General features: G+C 41.8%; 1 protein-coding gene across 2 annotated transcripts in view; it reads right to left on the bottom strand.

Moving 5' to 3' along the window:
- LOC126343774 (protein furry) overlaps window positions 1–20,134 on the bottom strand; it is a 1,073,323-nt gene that overhangs the window by 599,550 nt on the left and 453,639 nt on the right. For both annotated transcript variants that reach the window (XM_050001966.1, XM_050001967.1), the window contains exon 24: window positions 14,066–14,232. In XM_050001966.1, coding sequence (XP_049857923.1) covers window positions 14,066–14,232 — 167 coding nt within the window. The remainder of the gene's footprint in view (window positions 1–14,065; window positions 14,233–20,134) is intronic.

The following is a 20,134-nucleotide window of genomic DNA, read 5'->3' as shown; positions in this document are numbered from 1 at the left end:
TCACAAATACAGTCAGTTGTAAAAAGTAATAAATTAAAAAGTAATGCTTCCTGTGGCAGCTTTACTGCATGAACAGCGAAAATGTAGTTAGCGATGAACTTTTTTCTATCATCATTCTGAGGGGTTGTCAACAACAAACAGTTTCGTAAAGGTTTGAAATTGTGTGTGTAGTTTGTTACAAGTCACTAAGTGCTCCCACTCTTAAACACTGGATGACCGAAGTATGGCTATTCGCACCTCGTGGACTATACAGCTTTTTCAGCTCCATCCCCACCCCTTTGATTCGTATGTGGTTCTTATCCCTACGACGACTCTTTCCAGACAAATAGTGACGTGTGTACCAAGTTTGGCCGAAATCGGTCCAGTAGTTTAGTAGGAGATGCATTCATTTTTATAACAGTTAAGGTTGGTTGGTTGGTAAAGGAGACCAGACAGCGTGGTCTCATCGGATTAGGGAAGGATGGGGAAGGAAGCCGGCCGTGCCCTTTCAGAGGAACCATCCCGGCATTTGCCTGGAGTTATTTAGGGAAATCACGGAAAACCTAAATCAGGATGGCCGGACGCGGGATTGAACCGTCGTCCTCCCGAATGCGAGTCCAGTGTCTAACCACTGAGTCACCTCGCTCGGTATATATAATAGTTAAGTTTTCAGTTATTCTCAGAACGGCTCGGGCCCTAAGACCTTAATTTGACAGCAAAACACAAAAATTTATTGAATCTCAAACGTTTGATAGTTACCCAATCAATATTTTTTCGGAGATGAGATTACTTTCATACACAAAAGATAAGCGTATCACACTGGTTCTGCGAATAAATTTTGTTTTAATATTATTGCATTCAACGCTTTATGAAATAAAGTTCCAAAGTATTTGGAAGAAATATTTCTGTATTCATGAGTAATTAGACCTAATGTTAACGTTGATACTGAAAACAAAACAAAAAACTGAAATTTCTTTTTTTAAAAAAAAAAGAGCCACTGAAGAAAACCTATCGGATAATAACATATATAAACAACAAAAATGTTCATGTTTGATACTCAAGTAAATGTAGAAACAGAAAACAAGCTTATACAAATACGCTTAGTCAACTTTGACATCACCTCTTTTGCTAGCCGGCCGTAGTGGCCGAGCGGTTCTAGGCGCTACAGTCTGGAACCGCGCGACCGCTACGGTCGCAGGTTCAAATGGCTCTGAGCACCATGGGACTTAACATCTGTGGTCATCAGTCCCCTAGAACTTAGAACTACTTAAACCTAACTAACCTAAGAATATCACACACATCCATGCCCGAGGCAGGATTCGAACCTGCCACCGTAACAGTCGCGCGGTTCCGGACTGAGCGCCTTAACCACGAAACCACCGCGGCCGGCAGGTCGCAGGTTCGAATCCTGCCTCGGGCATGGATGTGTGTGATGTCCTTAGGTTAGTTAGGTTTAAGTAGTTCTAAGTTCTAGGGGACTGATGACCATAGCAGTTAAGTCCCATAGTGCTCAGAGCCAGAGCCACCTCTTTTGCTTATGTAACTTCACATCGGGTATTAATAATGGATTTATTTCATTATTGTCATGACACCTCTTTATATGTTTACTGTCATAATAAAAAGTCAAGAAAGTGTGTTTTGAAAGCTACACTTTTTGCTTCGTGTGGGTAAAATGTAACCAAAGTCCAGCATTCGATGAGATGAACGTATTCAAAACAACTCTCACTGAGCGGTAAACACTATTATTGACAACCTAGGTATGAACCAGTACAGTCCTCGTCTCCTCAGTTTGATATGTTGTTGTATATTAATGTCAAAATGAACTGTACAATTGACACCACCATAGCCAGCCGCGGTGGTCTCGCGGTTAAGGCGCTCAGTCCGGAACCGCGCGACTGCTACGGTCGCAGGTTCGAATCCTGCCTCGGGCATGGATGTGTGTGACGTCCTTAGGTTAGTTAGGTTTAAGTAATTCTAAGTTCTAGGGGACTGATGACCACAGATGTTAAGTCCCATAGTGCTCAGATCCATTTGAACCATTTTTGACAACACCATGCCTCCACTGTGTTGAAAATACTGGGGACTGCATTTCGGCAACAGCCGCGATCCTGACTATCGCGAGGCGAAACGTCTTGTATTATGAACAGCAATTTAGTGGCATAAACATACCATACACACTCATAGACGGACTAATTCTATACAGCTTTAACGTCCAACTGCAAATATCACTATGGACACCTATAACTGTAATTAGGAAACCAAGGTGCATACATCTAGACAGGTAGCAAATTCTACGTCAAATATAACATATTTTGTTGGCAAAACTTGCATATTACAGTTTCTCGACTTTTCGGCTTATAGGAGTGGTACATCATCTCTTTGACGTCCACATTCATACAAATATTACTTAATTGTATATCAGTGACTATTTACAGGTTAGTGACTGCACATAACAGACAGAACTTTTCAAGTTAATGATTCTTACTAGTTATTTCTCACGTTGTAATGTGTGCTATTTATCGGGAGTTATTCAAACATGTTCTCTTTCCGCTATCACATCAGCATTGGAAACACACATCGATATCACTTTCGAAAGAGTATTCCATCACGTTTGGTAACATGTTAACGTAGAGTTTATTCAATAGTGCCGAGAAAGACAGTTTTCGATAATGCACTTACTGTTAGTGTATACAACAGTACAGGATGAGAAGGAGATTTGACGTGTAAAGAAAAAGTTTATCGGGGATGCAATTCGAGTATACATCAATACCAGGTGAGGTTGACTTTCGACATGTACAGAAAATGTTTCTCCCGCACGTGTTTAGTGTATACTCCAATATTGGGTGAGACTGAACTAGTCTGCCACGGTAAGTTGCATGGGAGGGGGGGGGGGGGGGGGGGAATCTCGAGGCGGAAGCAATGTTTAAAACCGTGACAATATACGAACGTTATTTCTAATCGTGATCTCCTGAGCTGCTATGGAGTTGTTTATACGAAAAGTACGATTTCGTACAACCCTGCACAGTTGTTTAATTAATTTAAGGATATCCGCTTCAATTGTGGTATGTGGTAATCATTTGATTTTAAAATCCCATCTTCAGATGTGTACAATCATGCACCTGTTCATGCAAAACACGCAGTCAGGCCAGTCAGTCCAAGGGCTCCAAATCACTGCACCTTAGGTGGAACCTGTCTGCCTTCGGGCAGCCGCACGATATGAACGCCAACGCCTGAGCGGAAGACCGCCTGAGGTCTGGAGTCGTGGTGTGGGGCAAGCGCAACGTTTAGACAAGGTTGGGATGAACCGGGGGAAGAAAATACAATATAACACGAATAGGTAACTTCAAAAAATGAAATAGGGAAGGCAGCGCACAGAGGGTCACATACGTAAAAATACAAGGTCTAATAGAAATTCCTGGATAATACAGGAGATATTAAATTTAACTGATGAAAGCAGCAAATGTAAATATGCAGCTAATGAAGCAGGTGAAAGGGAATACAGATGTCTAAAAAATGAAACTGACAGTAAATGCAAAATGGCTAAGCAGGTATGCCTAGATGATGAATGCAGTGCTGAAGAAAACGGATAACTAGGGGAAAGATAATGCTGGATATGAGAATAAAGGAGAAGTATCGGTATGATATCAGCAGCTCAGATGGCATGCTAGTACTACGAAAATAAGGAATAGTTGATAGGTAGATGAAATATATAGAGATGTCTAAATGGAGGACAGTGTTAGAGAAAGAGAAGAGGAATTGCGTGAAACTGAGGTAGGAAATACGTATGTGCAGCGGGAAGAATTTGACACAGCACTGAAACACCTAAACTGAAAAAGGGCCCCTGGAGTAGATGATATTCCCTCAGAACTATTGAGTTTCTTGAGAGAGTCAGCAATGAGAAAACTATTACACCTGTTGTCCAAGATGTATGAGATTGGAACCATACAGTCCAATTTCATACTGTTTGAAATTTTGAAGGAAGCAGGGATTCAGTGTGCGAAGGTTATTTACAATTTGTACTGAGACAGATGACAGTTACAAGAGTCGAAGGACATGAAAGGGAAGCAGACTTGCGAAGGGAGGGAGGCAGGGATGTAGCATATCCCCCATGTTATTCAATATGTATACTGAACAAACAGTTAAGGGAAAAACGATAAATTTGGAAAGTGAATTAAAGCTCATCGAGTATAAATGAAACGTTTGAGATTTCCCGTTGACTTTGTAGTTCTGTCAGAGACGACAAAATATTTGGAAGAACAGCTGAACGGAGTGGAAGCGTCTTGAAAACAGATTATGGAATGAACATCAATAATGGTGTAACAAGGGTAATGAAATATAGCTGAATTAAATCAAAGGCTGTGAAGGTATTAGATGGGAAAATGAGGCACTAAAAGTAGACGAGTTTTGCTATTTGGGAAGCAAAATAGCAGATAATTATCGAAGGGGAAGGGATATAAAATAAAAACTACCAATAGCAAGGCAAGTATTTCAGAAAAAAGAACTTTATTAATATCTAATATAGATTTAAGACTTAGGAAATCTTTTCTGGGTGTATTTGTCTGCATCGTAGGCTTGAACGGAAGTGCAATCAATGAAAATAGGATGAATAAGTGTTGACTTCGTCATTCAGTTACAAAATGTTCGCATTTCGTTACAGTGGAAGTTTATGAGTACTACCAACGCGAACTGTTTAGTGCCGTCGGCGCGACACGAAACAAATTATTTAACGTAAGCAGTGAGGAAGCGGACTACTGCAGCAGCGCACGTAGCTAACGAAGGACTGACCCTGAACGTTAGTCGCGTGTTTACAGCGGAGACTAATGAGAGCGACGTGGCAGCTACCACTAATATACATCTTGTGGTATGTAAGCAACTGCTGTAGCGCAAACTTTTCCACGTCGCACAAAGCGAACGTAAGTGCAGCACTGGAAAGCGTCTGTGGTCTGTGACTCGTCAAGCTGCTTACGTTGCAAGACAGTGGCAGAATGGCAGCTATACACAAAGGCCGGACACGAATGTCGGACAATTTCCATCATGAGCTTCCGCTTACTAGTTTTACTTTCTTTTTATTTGAGGATTAAATAAACGCCTTATTATAACGATGTATGAAGAATTACCTATAATCAAAACGTTTCAGGGGTAATCTGGAAAACAGATGATTCAATTTCTTATGCCCACTTGGTTTCAAATTAATTGATGAAATACATACTCCACCAAAAATTACATACATAATGTGCCGGAATCACATTCAAAACACACACACACACACACACACACACACACACACACACACACACACACACACACACACACACACACAGAGAGAGAGAGAGAGAGAGAGAGAGAGAGAAAAAGATTTTGCAATAACAAACAAGAATTATGAATCGTTGTAGCCCTACTTGCTAAGATGCCAGTTTGGGCGAGAAATCTTCCGAAATCAATTGCAGCAGTGCATTCGAATTTAAGAAGACCGTCAAGAACAAGGTAGATACTGTCAGCGAACATACTTTAACCTGCGTATTTAATAAACTCGCATTTTTTTATGTACGAGAGGATGGTTAGTTAAAGGTCACCTCCTAGTAATGTAAAGCTCTGCAAACAAAATCATCCATTGTTTGGCAGAATACTAGAAACGGCGCGAAAATCTTAATCTTTATGGAATGTTACTTTTTATTGTACCCAAAGCGGTCAACTGATGACAGCTTTGCCTACAGTGCTGGTTCAAAAATGGCTCTGAGCAAATATGGGACTTAACATCTGAGGTCACCAGTCCCCTAGAACTTAGAGCTACTTAAACCTAACTAACGTAAGGAAATCACACACATCCATGCCCGAGGCAGGATTTGAACCCGCGACCGTAGCGGTCGCGCGGTTCCAGACTAAAACGCCTAGAACCACCGCTCGGCCACATCGGCCGGCTACAGTGTACTAGTCAACACCTTTCAAATTACTATTCAAAAACTAGCGTTGGATCGTAAATGAATCTTTCGCTCTGTAGCTGCGTGTGCGGTATTATGAAACTTACTGTCAGATTAAAACCATGTGTCGAACTGGACATCTGAATCGAAACCTTGCCGTTCCCCGGATATTAACGACTGAGTTGTCCAGGCACGACACACGTCCCGCTGTCACAGTTTTCAGCACGATTAGAATTTTTCACGATATTGCCATTCACAAATTCATTTTTGGAGTACCCAACGAACAAGAGGGTGGAATACCAGCTGTTTATTTCATTCATAATTTTCAATCATTTATAGATTTTTTGTCTGTACTTTATAGGTATTTTCATTATTTACGTTCATTTCTGATTTTGTATCAAATACACTAGCTCATCACAAGTATCCGAGTACCTATTAGTAGACATTAACACGGAGTTGTCCACCTTTAGCCTTTATGACGGCTTGAAAACTGCTGAGGACACTTTCAGAGAGATGACAATGTCTGTGGACGAGCGGCAGTCCGCTCTTCCTCAAGAGCCGAAACCAGAGAAGGTTGGACGCCGGGGTCCATCACTCCAAATCACTCGTTTTCGATCATCCACTGTCCAGTGGCAGTAGCTCACCACTGTCTAAATGTGTGGCTCATGAGGTGTTGTCCCCTATTCCTTTTTACTCACTAAGCACAGCCATTGTGGTAGATGGACTGCTGTTAGTACTTTGGCACTCAAAAGTGATTCTTTCTGCGCTGATTTCATGCGATTCTTTACAACCGTGCCACAACGCTGGACAGCCCCTGTCCGTGAGAACATGATCTGTACGTAGTCTTGGATCAGCTGTGGTTGTTCATTCACGTTTCAACTTCACAATCACAGCACCAACAGGCGACTGGGGCAGGTTTAGAAGGGTTGAAAAGTTTCTACTGTACTTATTTCTTAGGTGACGTTCAATGACTAGTCCACGTTCGAAGTCACTGAATTCTACTGCCAAAACCATCCTCCTGTCACTGCTTCTTTTCTATCATCACAATACTCTCACCTCCTTTCATAATGGCGGGCCCGCAACTCGTGGCATCTAGTGCTCAATTCCGTATTACGTACGGTATTGGATGCTTTTGATCAGATAGTGTATGAATCATTTCTGTACATGTAAAGCATCCAGTGAAAATATTATATGGGTTATTGTTCACGAATCAAGTTGATACGACTGTAACGATAGGATAAGAAAAGCTGGATGAAAGTCCCTCTGTGTCAAGGAAGAGAAAGCACGCCAAGGAAAACTCTTGGAGAGCGCGCCAACCAAGTATACAGCGCAAGTCAACAGTCAGTTTTCATATTGAACACATTATGGATATTATACGAGGCAAAAATCCATATTACTCCATGGAAATATTTGTCTCGGGTGGTCGCTGACTCCGATAGTAAAGGTATAAAATGTGAAAACATTGCTCCATGACAATTGTTAATTAGAAGAAGAGCAAATGTGAGCCTCATAAGCGCTAAGGCTGAAACAACAAAATAGTCGCCTCCGGGCAATATAATGTTTTCTTTATCACTGTGAATCACAAAGGTCAGTACTTACTGTGTTTTTGTTACCAGTACAGTTTGATATACTTGTGCAAACAGACTGATCTCGACCCATAGTCTTTGAACTATAATCTATTGGAGAGCCATCAACAAAAATCCTGCCCAGTAGTTACACGAAAGCACAGGTCACACACACTTAACAAAAGTAACTGAAGGAATCCAGAAAACTACCGTCCATTACGCGTAACATAAATTTGTTATAGAATCTTGGAACATATCCTGAACTCAGACATACTTAGATATTTCGAAGAAAATCATCTCCTCAATGCTAACCAACCTGAATTCTGAAAACATCGATCATTTGAAACACAACTCGCACTTTTCTCGCATGACATACTGAAAGCTTTGGATCAAAACAGTCAGGCAGACGCAATATTGGAGAGGAATTCCACCTTACGCAAGCCATATTTGTAGTTTTGTTTTCACTCAGATATGTTTCAGCACTATTTATGCTATCTTTGGTGGGTTTGTTTACTTTCCTTCTGAAAAATCGTTACATGTTAATCTTTAAAGAAACTTCTAGTAAAAATTACTAACATTTGTAAAATGAGCACCAACTGTCAAATGTTTTTACTTTGGTTTGCATACAGTACAGAGTCGACATATGTATCATTACGGCATTCTATGTTGCTTATTTATGACAAGTCGCAAGTTTCTAGTTTTACAGTAGATGACAAGCTGTAGATTGCGTAGTAGACGTAAGGCTCCTAGCATAAATATCCAGTAGCTCCACATGAGGTATGTAAATAAATAAACGCATACATCCACTTTATTTCCAAATGTACTATAAAACGAGAAACTTTAGACATATCGTAAATAAACAATATAGAATGCGTCAACTTAGTGATCCATATGTCGAATCTGCACTATATGCAAACCAATGTAAAAAAAGTTGACAATAATCGTTCATTTTACAAATTTAAAAAGAATTGTACTGAAGGTTTGTTTAAATGTTAACATTGAACAATTTTGCAGAAGGAAAATAAACAAACCCATTGAAGATAGCACATAAAGTGCTGAAACATATATGGGGGAAAACAAAACTACGAAAGTGTCTTGCATAATGCGGAATTCCTCTCCAATTTTATAGCAAGCACGGAAATAAGAAAAACTGCAACATTCAAAAGATGGTTACATGCAATATTTCTTGATTTCCGAAAAGCATTTGACTCAGTACCACATCTACGCTTATTACCAAACGTACGACTGCATGAGACGTGAAGAGAAATTTGCGACTGAAATGACGATTTTTTTTGTGGGTAGGATGCAGCACGTTATCTTAGCTGAAGAGTCATCGACACATATAAAAGTAATATCTGGTGTGCTGCAAGGAAGTGCCTTTGCTACTCATGCAATATATTAATGACCTCGCAGACAATGTTAACAATTAGCTCAGACATCTGGCAGATGATGCACAGCCTGATAGAAACTGCGTAATTTCTCAGTCAGATCATGGTAAGGTTTCAAAATAGTACAAAGACTCGCAACTTGCTTTAAATGTTTAGAAATGTAAAACTGTATACTTCACAAATAGAAAAAAAACTTAGTATCCTATGACTATAACACCAATAGTCACTGTTGGAAACGGTCAACGCATACTTTGTTGTAATACGAAATGACATGGCCACAGTCTCAGTCGTGGGTAAAGCAGGTGGTAGTCTTCGGTTTATTGGTACTATACTGGGAATTCGCAATCTGTCTGCAAAGAAGATTGCTTACAGTGCGACCAGTTTTAGAACAATGCTCGAGTATGTGGGCCCTTTATCAGATATGACTAACGGGGAATACTGAACCTGTACAGAGAAGGGCAGCACTAATGGTCACAGTTTGTCTGATCCGTGGGCCAGTGTCATAGAGGTGCTGCAGAAACTGGACAGGCAGGCTCTTGAAAACAGACGTATTTTATTCCGACAAAGCCAACTTCTAAAGTTTCAAGAACTGGCTTTGAATGGTGGTTCAGAGAATATACTACAACCCCTACGTATCGCTCCCGTAGGTATCAAGAGGATAAGATTAGATCAATTACAGCACGAACGGAGGCATTTACACAATCATCCTTCCTGCCCTCCATACGTCAATGAATCGGGGAAAAAACCCTAATTATAATTATAAATATTCGTGCAATGGGATGTACCCTTCCGCACACACTTCACAGTGGTTTGGACAGTGTAGATGGAAATGTAGCTGTAGTCAGGGTGCCTGTAACAAGTTTCTGGATCAAGTTCTGGAAGCACCTTTAGCGTGATAATTTTAAATAGAAAAAATTATTTTATTCACGAAGACTGTAGGAAATTTGTGTTGTCTTGAGTAGAAAAAAATTTTAACGATTCAATTCAGTTAAAAAGCGCCACAAAGTTGTCTGATGCGTAACGTTTTCACGAAAAGCCAACCAGGAATCTAAAAGAAAATTAGTTGTGACAGAAGCATTCAACAAACATTCAAGAAAAACGATAAACAACTTTTATTTTGCATTTCACTGATCACAAATATAACAAGCGCATGTTTACTTACGCCTGCTTGTTTTTCTGGAGCATCCATGCAAAGAAATTTGAAGCGTAGATCAACTTACCATACAGAATATTTTCGTAGTCGTTAATGCGAGCGAGTGTTCTGGTAAATTAGTTGGTTCAACAGCTTCTTCATGAAACAGTTAATGCAGGCAGTTAATTAGTAACTGACATTTTCGTTTCAATTATCGAAATTTCTTCACTCACTAAAAGGTATGTCCAAATGGGACTGGGCAGTGTAAGTTTACCTTGCTACGATACGTACGTATTCACTAATTTGTGTGACCATACAGAAACGATTTATAATTTTGATTGTTTTGTACACTGATTATGATATATTTTGGAGAAGAATTTGCAGCTACATAAATACACCGTCAGTCACTATATGGTGTGTGGAGGAGGGTACCATGAACCAGTACTAGTCATTTCCTTTCCTATCCCAGTCGCAAATGGAGCGATGGGAAAACGACTATCTATATGTTTCCGCTTAAGAACTAAATTCTCTTGTCTTCGTGGTCCTTAAGCGAAATGTATGTTTGCGGCAATAGAATCGTTCTACAATCCGTCGAAAACACCAGTTCTCTCAACTTTCTCAATGTTTCGCGAAACGAACGTCGTGTTCCCTTCAGAGATTCTAATTTGAGTTCACGAAGCATCTCTGGAACATTCGGTTGTTGGTCGAACTTCCCGGTAACAAATTTAGCAGCCCACCTCTGAATTGCTTCGATGTCTTCCTTCGATCCGACCTGGTACGGATCCCAAACACTCGAGCAGTAAACAATGCCGGCTCATGTTTGGTGTTCTATATGTGGTCTCTTTCGTAGATGATACACACTTTTCTAAATCTCTCCCAGTAAACCGAAGTTTACAATTCGCCTTCCCCACTACATGCTTTATGTGCTCCTTCCGTTTCACATCGTTTTGCAAATTTATGCCAACATATTTAATCGACATGACTGTATCAAGTAGCACACCACCGCAACGGTATTAGAAATTTATAGGATTCATTTTCCTACTCATCCGCAATAGCTTCCATTCTTCTACATTTAGGGCACGTAGCCAATTCATCACACCAAACAGGAATTCTATTTAAGTCATCCTGTATCCTTGTACAGTCACTCAATGAAGTTACTTTCTCGTATACTGCAGCGACATCATCAAAAAGTCGCCGATTGCGGAAACAATTAACCTTGAATCCAAATGCGTTAATTAACTATTAGTAACGCGATCACAGTTAAAACTTTTATTTCCTGTAAAACAACAGCTCACACGACTTCTTGTGTGTGACGCCGTGTGAAAACAAGTTTAGTTGTAGGGCAAGTAAGACTAAAATGGGTGCGCTTCACCTTGTTTTATATAAATTTCAGCGTCATAGTCGAAACAGATACAGTGACAAATAATGGTATTCATTAGCAGTACAAACATTTGGATTCTTATATTGACGGAAATTCACTGTTCACTGAATGATCGACCAATGGAGACTGTATAATATCAAACCTCCGTTTTTTTACTGCGAAATCCTTATTTACCTAATACCGTCAGAAACATGAAATTCCATGTAAACAATCCACTTCACAGCGTAAAAAAGAGCACTAGCTGGATGAATCAGTGAGATATAATTATGTTCTCAAGTAGATATGAAAAATACTGACAATACAATAAATCATAATTATTATATCGCAGGATGACAATCTCATTTAGAAGTGGAACGGGAGCTGATAGAACCATATTGACACTTCATGCTTATATTCATCTTCTCTTATTTGTTTAAGCATTCTTCAGCTTAAAGTAATTCAGGTAGTTTTAAAAATTTTCTCTCTTCTCTAATCGTTGTTTTTTCTCCTTGTGTTCTTCTGTCTCGCCTGTTTCTTCTGCCTCCAGTACAAAATGATACCAGTTACTGAAGGCACATTTAAAAATGCAAATATATCCTTGCCGTTCCATCTATTACTTTTGCTCATTCATTGGTGTTCTTTACACTAACAAATAATGCACGGGTTATTGAAAACAAACTCATAATATTTTAACTTTTAGTCTTCGCTTTCCATAAATTTCCTGTCGTTGGTATTACAAGTATTACAGCAATCTACTCAACCTTCTAAGTTTTGCTGGTACAGCTGACTCTGTTACATGTACACGCAGTGTTGTCATATGTGACTACTCTATACGCAGTGATTTCTGATATTGTCGCACACGCGTGAGTAATGTTTCCGACGGCTCAGCACATTAATTTTCTCCATGTGATTTAATTGTAAGTTAGTGAATAGTCTAGTTATTCATGGTCTCCTATTAACTGCGCTATCAGTAAAACATGTTTAGAGCGGAAAGTGCAGCCAAACAATAACTCTCGGAATCTAAGTTGAATACAATCAACTTACATTTAGATCTGTCGTTGCTCCAATGTGTAGTGAGGACCTCGAAATGAATTACTGCAAATGGTTATTTTCAGATTATCGGTGAGCAACAGCTGGAGAACCAGGAATCAAGCGAACTGAAGGTCTGTAGCTAAGACCTGTCAGGCGCCGTTCATTACACATTCCTCACCTGTAGAAAAGGAGGACTAATGGACACTGGTACGTGGAGGAACAGAGTACATAAACTAAGTGACCAAAGGTATACGCACACTCCCAAAACATATGTTTTTCATATCAGGTGCATTGTGCTGCCACCTACGGCTATGTACTCCATATCAGCGACCTCAGTAGTCATTAGACATCCTGAGAGAGCAGAATGGGGCGCTCTGCGGAACTCACAGATTTTGAATGTGGTCAGGTGATTGGGTGTCACTTGTATCATACGTCTGTACGCGAGGAATTCCAAACTGCATTAGAATCCACTGCAAGTACTATGACCGTTAGGTGGGAGCTGAGAAAACTTGGATTTCACGGTCGAGATGCTCCTCATAAGCCGGTAAATGCCAAACGACGCCTCGCTTGGTGTAAGGAGCGTAAACATTAAGACGATTGAACAGTGGAAAAATCGTTGTGTGGGGTGACCAATCACGGTACACAATGTGGCGATCCGATGGCAGGGTGTGGATATGGCGAATGCTCGGTGAACGTCATCTGCCAGAGTGTGTAGTACCAACAGTAAAATTCGGAGGCGGTGGTGTTATGATGTGGTCGTGTTTTTCATAGAAGGGGCTTGCACCCCTTGCTGTTTTGCTGGCACTATCACAGCACAGGCCTACACTGATGTTTTAAGAGCCTTCTTGCTTTCCACTGCTGAAGATCAATTCGGGGATGGCGAATGCATCTTTCAACACGATCGATTACCTGTTTATAATGCACGGCCGGTGGCGAACTGGTTACACGACAATAACATCCCTCTAATGGACTGGCCTGCACAGAGTCCTGACGTGAATCCTATAGAACACTTGCGATAGACAAAGCTGCTACTCGCATGTTTTTTCGTTCAAGATAAATAGTGAACTAAGTTAGTGTTACTGTTTCAATGCTTAAAGCCTGTTCTTCTCCTAACTTCTTGCGTCATGTGCTTGTTAAACACATCATACCGACTTCGTGCCATGCCTCAACGACCGACATCGATACCTCTCCTCAGTGCAAAACTCTGTGAATAATGGGCTGCCATTCCACAAGAAACCTTCCAGCACCTGATTGAAGGTATGCCTGCGAGAGTGGACCAACACCACATTGAATTCCAGCATTACCGATGTAGGGCGCCACGAACTTGTAAGTAATTTTCGGCCAGATGTCCGGATACTTTTGATCACATAGTGCATTAGAATAAAACCATCCCAGAGCTCGGCGGCTGACGAAAAGTTAACTTAGAATATGCAGCCTTCTGACACAAACTGGGGAAAGGTGAGATACGAATCTGAGTCAACACACAAACAATGAACTGGTATCCGCCGCTTGGTAGATGGTCAGCACAAAAGCTACTCGTATGAGTGGTACCCTTGGATAGTCTGTTGTACAGAACAATAGACCTTTTCCAGCTTACCACCCTATGCTGCCTGGGCCACAGTGCTGGGTAACGCTCTGGCCGTCGCTCCAGGGGCATAAGTAGGATGGGTTTGTGGGTGAGGGGTACTCACCCTGCAGGTCGCCTTCTGCGGGCGGCAGCGGACCGACGGTACCAAAGAAGCGCCGGTCCAAGATCTGCAGCAGCTGCAGCGCCGTCTCGTGCACGTGGGTCCGCGGACATCCCGTGCTCAGCAACGTCACGTTGATCACAGCCGTGTAGTGGTCGCATGGGTACTCCCTGTACAGAAATGTTCATCCATCACCAAAACATTAAACAACGACATTAACAAATGTACACTCAACTCGGCAACACAATCAGAACAAATCTTCCCAATTTCTGTTGAATCTATCGCAGAATACTTACAAGTATTTGCAAAGGATCGTAATGCTTAGGTGAGAGGAAATCCCTAAGCCTTTTATAGCCACAGCAAGGTCGAGAAAGGTGTTACAATGACATTTCACGATCGACCCCAACGTCCATTCCAAGACCAGACGTGTTTCAGTCTGTACGTTACGACAGTAAATTGCAGTGTGATAATAATTAAACTTCCAGTTTCAAAACCCTGTAAGAAGGGAAAAAAGGAACTCTGCTTCGAAGGAAGATCTGAAAGAGGCTGTGTTCAGTCAACCGATTACAAACGTAGCTGAACTGAAGGAACGAACTGTGCAACAGAATTTGAACGAGACCTGCGAGATAGTCCTATCTGCTGTGGAAAATGGTGTTCTAGATTTCAACTTGCGTCACGAAACGGTGAAGAGTATACTGAACATGTCTCGTGCCAGTCTCAAGATGATTAAAAAGCAATTTCATTCTTGATTTTTATGCGGCTTTTGGCCTTTTTATATTTTTAATGCTGTTTTTGGTCTCAAAGACAATTAAAAACTGATTTATCCCATCCGATGTGGCACTACTTTGCTTTAGCGTAAGGCTTACCTAAGAAACAGAGTCATAACTGTTGAATGCGAACTTGTGCGGTCATGCACATTGTACAATGTTGTTGGTTTAATGTGCAACTCACGCGGTAGCCGTATATCTGAAGCCATTTAAGGTATGACACTTGCAGAGCCATCTAATGGGAAAATTTTCGTTAGATTCTTCTTGCCTCCATAACGCTTCCCCCTTATTCGATAATATTCCCTTCCAATTTGAGGTCATTCTGAGCAGCGGCTCTTTTTTTTCAGTTTTTGAAATTGGAACTTTAATTATAATCATCCTTTATGTAGATAGTCGAAGGGACTTGACAAATTGGATGAGTCAGAGCACTTAGCTCCTGCAGATGCAAGCAAATTAAACATTACTGAAGATGGAGCAAAAATGCTTTCAGCAAGTAATATGCTGCGTGAATATTTGTGTCATTTAGCAGAGGAGACGTGGGCGTTACTAAACAGCAACTGATGTTCCTAATAAATAACTTCGCTGATGAGGTGATGAACCGCAGCTCGCCAATCACATATCAGAAGAAGCCTACAGCAAAACTATGAAGAATTCTAGGGGAGATATCCTCCAAGTATGGGTCACCTCACTGTTTTTCTTCAGGTGAGAGCCTCCAGCTGAGGGTGCAGTGCCACCTAGCGCTGAAAGGTCTGGTGCAGTTGAATGTGCGACCGAAAGATTTAATCGCGTCAGAAGAAGTTTTGTAATTCGTACCAGTAAAGAATATAGTCTTAGTACAAAATAAATTTTGTTAAAATAACACGATTGTAACGTACACTACTACAGCTGGCAAACGATACGCTTTCGTTATTAATCACAAATGCTGAAACTGAGAGCAAAGTTTTCATAATTAATAATTTCAGTTACTATAATACGCGTTACTATAATACGCCACATTAGCTGAGTGGATAGAGCGTATGACTGCTACGCACCGGGCCTGTGTTCCAGTTCCGGCCACGTCAGACATTTTCTTCGTTAGGAAACTGGGTGTTACACTGTCCTCATCATCATTTGATCATCGACACGCAACTCGCCCAAAACTTTGCAACCAGGCGGTCGAACTTCCCCAGGTGGTTCAAATGGCTCTGAGCACTATGGGACTTAACATCTGAGGTCATCAGTCCCCTAGAACTTAGAACTGCTTAAACCTAACTAACCTAAGGACATCACACACATCCATGCACTGATTATGCAGTCGCGCGGTTCCGGACTGAGCGCCTACAACCTCTAGACCACCGCGGCCGGCAGGTGGGGACTCCCGGCCATCAGTGTCATACGATCACATAATTTTCATTTCAATTACCGTATATTAGCCTGCTAAACTTTAACGCAACGAACGTATATCATCACTAATCAGGAACGGTTAGAGAACATTTTTCCACACAAGTGATTTATCATTTGCTCTCTCTCCTCCCCCCTCTCGCACCATTTTCCGTTGTACACTTTCACTCTTGTCAGTTTTCGCTACTAACCGCGACGTGCACTGTAAATAAATCTTGTACTTGGGCGTCCCTCTCAGCTTGGCATCCCAAGCGGCGGCTTGTGTCACTTGGGCTGCAGCCTCAGCTCTACTTGCACCGGTTCATCACTAGTGTAGTACTCGAAGATGTGCTTCAAGTTCCGGAGACAAATGAAAATCGGATGGGACCAATTCGAAATTATATGGAGAACGATCGATGACAGGGAACCCAAGGCATCGGATTGTTGCAGAGGTCGCAGCGCTCGTAACAGATCAGGAATTGTCATGTGGAAGGAGAGGGTGCTCCATGAATGGACGAACTCTTCGAATTCTTGCTTTCAGTTTTCTGAGAGGTTCTGAGGCACCGACATAGTTACGTTACACGCTGCCACGTTACAATACCGAACCCACCAGTGGCAACTTGCGTCAGCGAAGCGGGAAAATCGATCGAATAATGTGCCTGACTTGTAATACCTCAACCGAAACTGAGAACAGAATAAGAAGTTCGGTGGTATTACTTTTCAGTACGATCTCGTATTCACCTTGACCCGTAATAAAAATTTTTGATACAGGGTACAACCAACGTTCCTTTAACCAGCAATATAAATTTGTTTTAAGCACATCAGAAATAATCGGGATTTAACCTGTCGGGATAGAAGCAAGCGTTAGCCCGCCTCTTCCGGGTATTCGGGGAGGCGTGTCAGCCCCGGATAGAATCCGCCGGGAGGGCTGGTCTGCAGGCCGGCGTGGATGTAATTTTTAGACGGTTCTCCCACATCCGACTAGGTGAATGCACCTCCTGCCTCAGTTCCACGATCCGCAAATAGTTAGAAAACGTGCTCCCAATTTCACGTGGGACAACACAAAGCACAGACAGATGGGATTCACAAATTCCGTTCCGGTGGGGAAGTGGCGGCGTGGGGCCACCTTCTATCATTAACATTGCCAAATACGAAAATCAACATGCCGACCGCGAAACGTTACGGAACAAAAGCCAGAAAAAAGAGGAATAATCGGGATTTCTTGTGCATTGCAGTTGTCGTACGTCCCTGTCAAGTCAAGTTCAAAGCACAACGGATTTTACCCACGAGGCTACGACAAATTTGATGGAGTAAGCTTTCTCCAATCATCAGATCTCACAATTCTTTTAATTTTATAACTCCATGCAACACCAGCATTAGCATGGATAACAGAACAGAAATGGGCGACGAAAACGTTGAACGGCGTAGCGGAATTTAGGATGCTCGAGATAATAGAATGAAGGAAAACCGGAGAAACTGACGTTTTGTGGGTACTCTTACAGAAAGAGAACCAATCATGTATACAGTCATGAGTGATCCCAGATTCACTTCAGAGATAAAGTCTTGAAGTCTCCGGATTTATTAATTACTTTTTATTCTATATCACACGATCTAGATTTTTTAAATTCTTCATAAACAGATTTTCCAATAAATATGACATTAGTTCATTTTCTGAGTAGTGACAACAGACAGCCAGTACCAACAGCAAATTATGCTCTGGAACCACTTAAATTTCTGTTGATGGCAAGAGGACATCAGCGTTTTTTGCAAGGGCATAAAGATTTATCTCTCGTTTACTTTCAAATCTCCGTCGAAGTATTTCATTTCTGTTCGTGAAGAGCCATCAGTTTATTTCGCCTCAGACTGAAATCATTAAGACGTGACAGTTACTCCCTGATGTGGTTCTAAGTTCTTTCGGTGCTCTGGTCACTTTATGTTGCGCGCATAATCACGGAATTGCCTCACATCGGACGTAATGTGCCCTTTTCTGAGGTAAGTGAGCCGTTGTAGGAGAGAAGGTCAACTCTAAAGAGGAAAGTTTACACTCCCCATAACTCAGGGCTAAAACAGACCGTTGCCTGCTCCTTGTGACTGTGAAGATAACGATAATGGCAAAGCAATCCCCACTCCAGTGGTACGCGCTGGAAACGACGGACTACAAACGAACGGGGCCAAGTACTAACTTCACAGCGTCAGTGGCACGGATTTCATCAGTACTAACTTCACAGCGCCAGTGGCACGGATTGCATGGCATTACCCGGCAAAACTAACTGAAAACTGCTCACGTTGGCAGCGTCATCGTGTTTACGTCCGAGAAACAGAGAAGACTGGGAGTAACATAGTACACTGCGGTATTCTTGAAAGTAGAGCGTTCTCTCTCTCTCTCTCCCCCCCCCCCTCCCCCCTTACGAAGTTCTGCATTGCACAACAATAAAACAGTGATCGGCATTTTTGTTTGGCGAAACTCTTGCCGCACTAACAACGTGATAACATTTAGTCACAGTCTATTGTGCATGAATTCACGGTTCATTTGAATAAATCACTGCCTGTTTAATTCTGATGGGTCATTCTTTCGTAAATATTGATGTACTGTAGTAAGCCTTTTCTGCAGCTACGTTGTATCACTCGCACCTGATGACTCATTTTTGCTGCCAACTTTTAATATAAAATTTCTTAAACAGAACAATTTTTCTTAAAGTTTCCGTACTAGCCATTGAGTCCAGTTTTGTGTGATAAAATATGTGACGTTTCCTCAACGTTTGGTATTCCTTCGCATCATGCATAAATATCGCTAAATTTGTTGTCTAACAACATATTTATCCATTTCGTCAACAGGATTGTCACAGTGTTCAATTTGCTTCTTCTTTCGGGGTAGATACGTAAATTCCAGTTTGTTCAGAATCGTGCTCCTACTGCCGAGCCGGCCGCGGTGACCGAGCGGTTCTAGGCGCACAACATATTAGTGGGTGTACACAATACACGCCAGTCAGCACAACATTTTTAGTCTTTTGTAGCTTGTGCGATTTTTTTTTTAATTTTACTACTTTTTAATCGTCTTCGTAGTCGAGGCGCCTACGGAATGTAAATACACAGGTACTCGGTCTGGAAACAGCCAGTCAGAAACTGGTAATGGAAGGAAGCTTCATCCCCAGTTTTTGGCTGGCAAAACGAGAAGAGCTGGTGTCAAAGAGCTCCTCATAACTATACGGGCTGTCTATGTCATGAACTTTGCTCAGTGTATCACGGAGTAATGATACGTGACATTGCTAGTGGTGATCCTGTCCGTCGGATGTCTAGGCAGTGTTTTGGTGCTATGAAAAGTAGTAGGCTGTATGCCTCCAAATAGTTTCACTTTCCCTCTCCATTCCGTTCTGTCCTCATCTATAAAACAAACACAATGCTATCCTTTCCATGCACTCATTCACAGATACAGAACCACAACTTGCAATGACTTCCAAGCTTGTGAGGGGGGGGGGGGGGGGGTAGGACATTATTTACGGTAGCTATGGAGGGGGGGGGGGGGTATGAAGTTCCGTGTTATGGGGTGTAGGAAGTTCGGTGTTAGACGACGGTGCCCAGTTTGGGGTCGGGTCAGGGTCAGGGTCACTTCACCAAATCCAGGTGATCGGCAAGAGGAACGCCACGGCCGGAGAGATGGCTTTAATTGGCAGCCCATTGTTCCTCACTGCCAGCCACCCGTCCTCCGACAATTGCATGGATATTTGACGCAATAGTTCAGTGGCAGCTTGCAGGGAAGTAGCGCATAGTGTAACGTCGGTTCCCTGCTAGACTCCAGGGCGCTTGGTCTTCTTGTTTATTTCCACAAATTTCCCAGTAACCAGAAGAATGGTAACTGCTTCCAGTGCTGTTGAAGGAAGTACGTTTGATCATCTATTAACTGGAAAATTTTCTCTGCTGGTTTAAAGTCGTACGGCATGAATGCCTG

Source organism: Schistocerca gregaria, chromosome 1 (genome assembly GCF_023897955.1).
Source record: "Schistocerca gregaria isolate iqSchGreg1 chromosome 1, iqSchGreg1.2, whole genome shotgun sequence".
NCBI classification, from domain to species: Eukaryota; Metazoa; Arthropoda; class Insecta; order Orthoptera; family Acrididae; genus Schistocerca; species Schistocerca gregaria.
The sequence above is the reverse complement of the archived record's forward strand: the minus strand, read 5'-3'. Positions and strand labels throughout refer to the sequence as shown.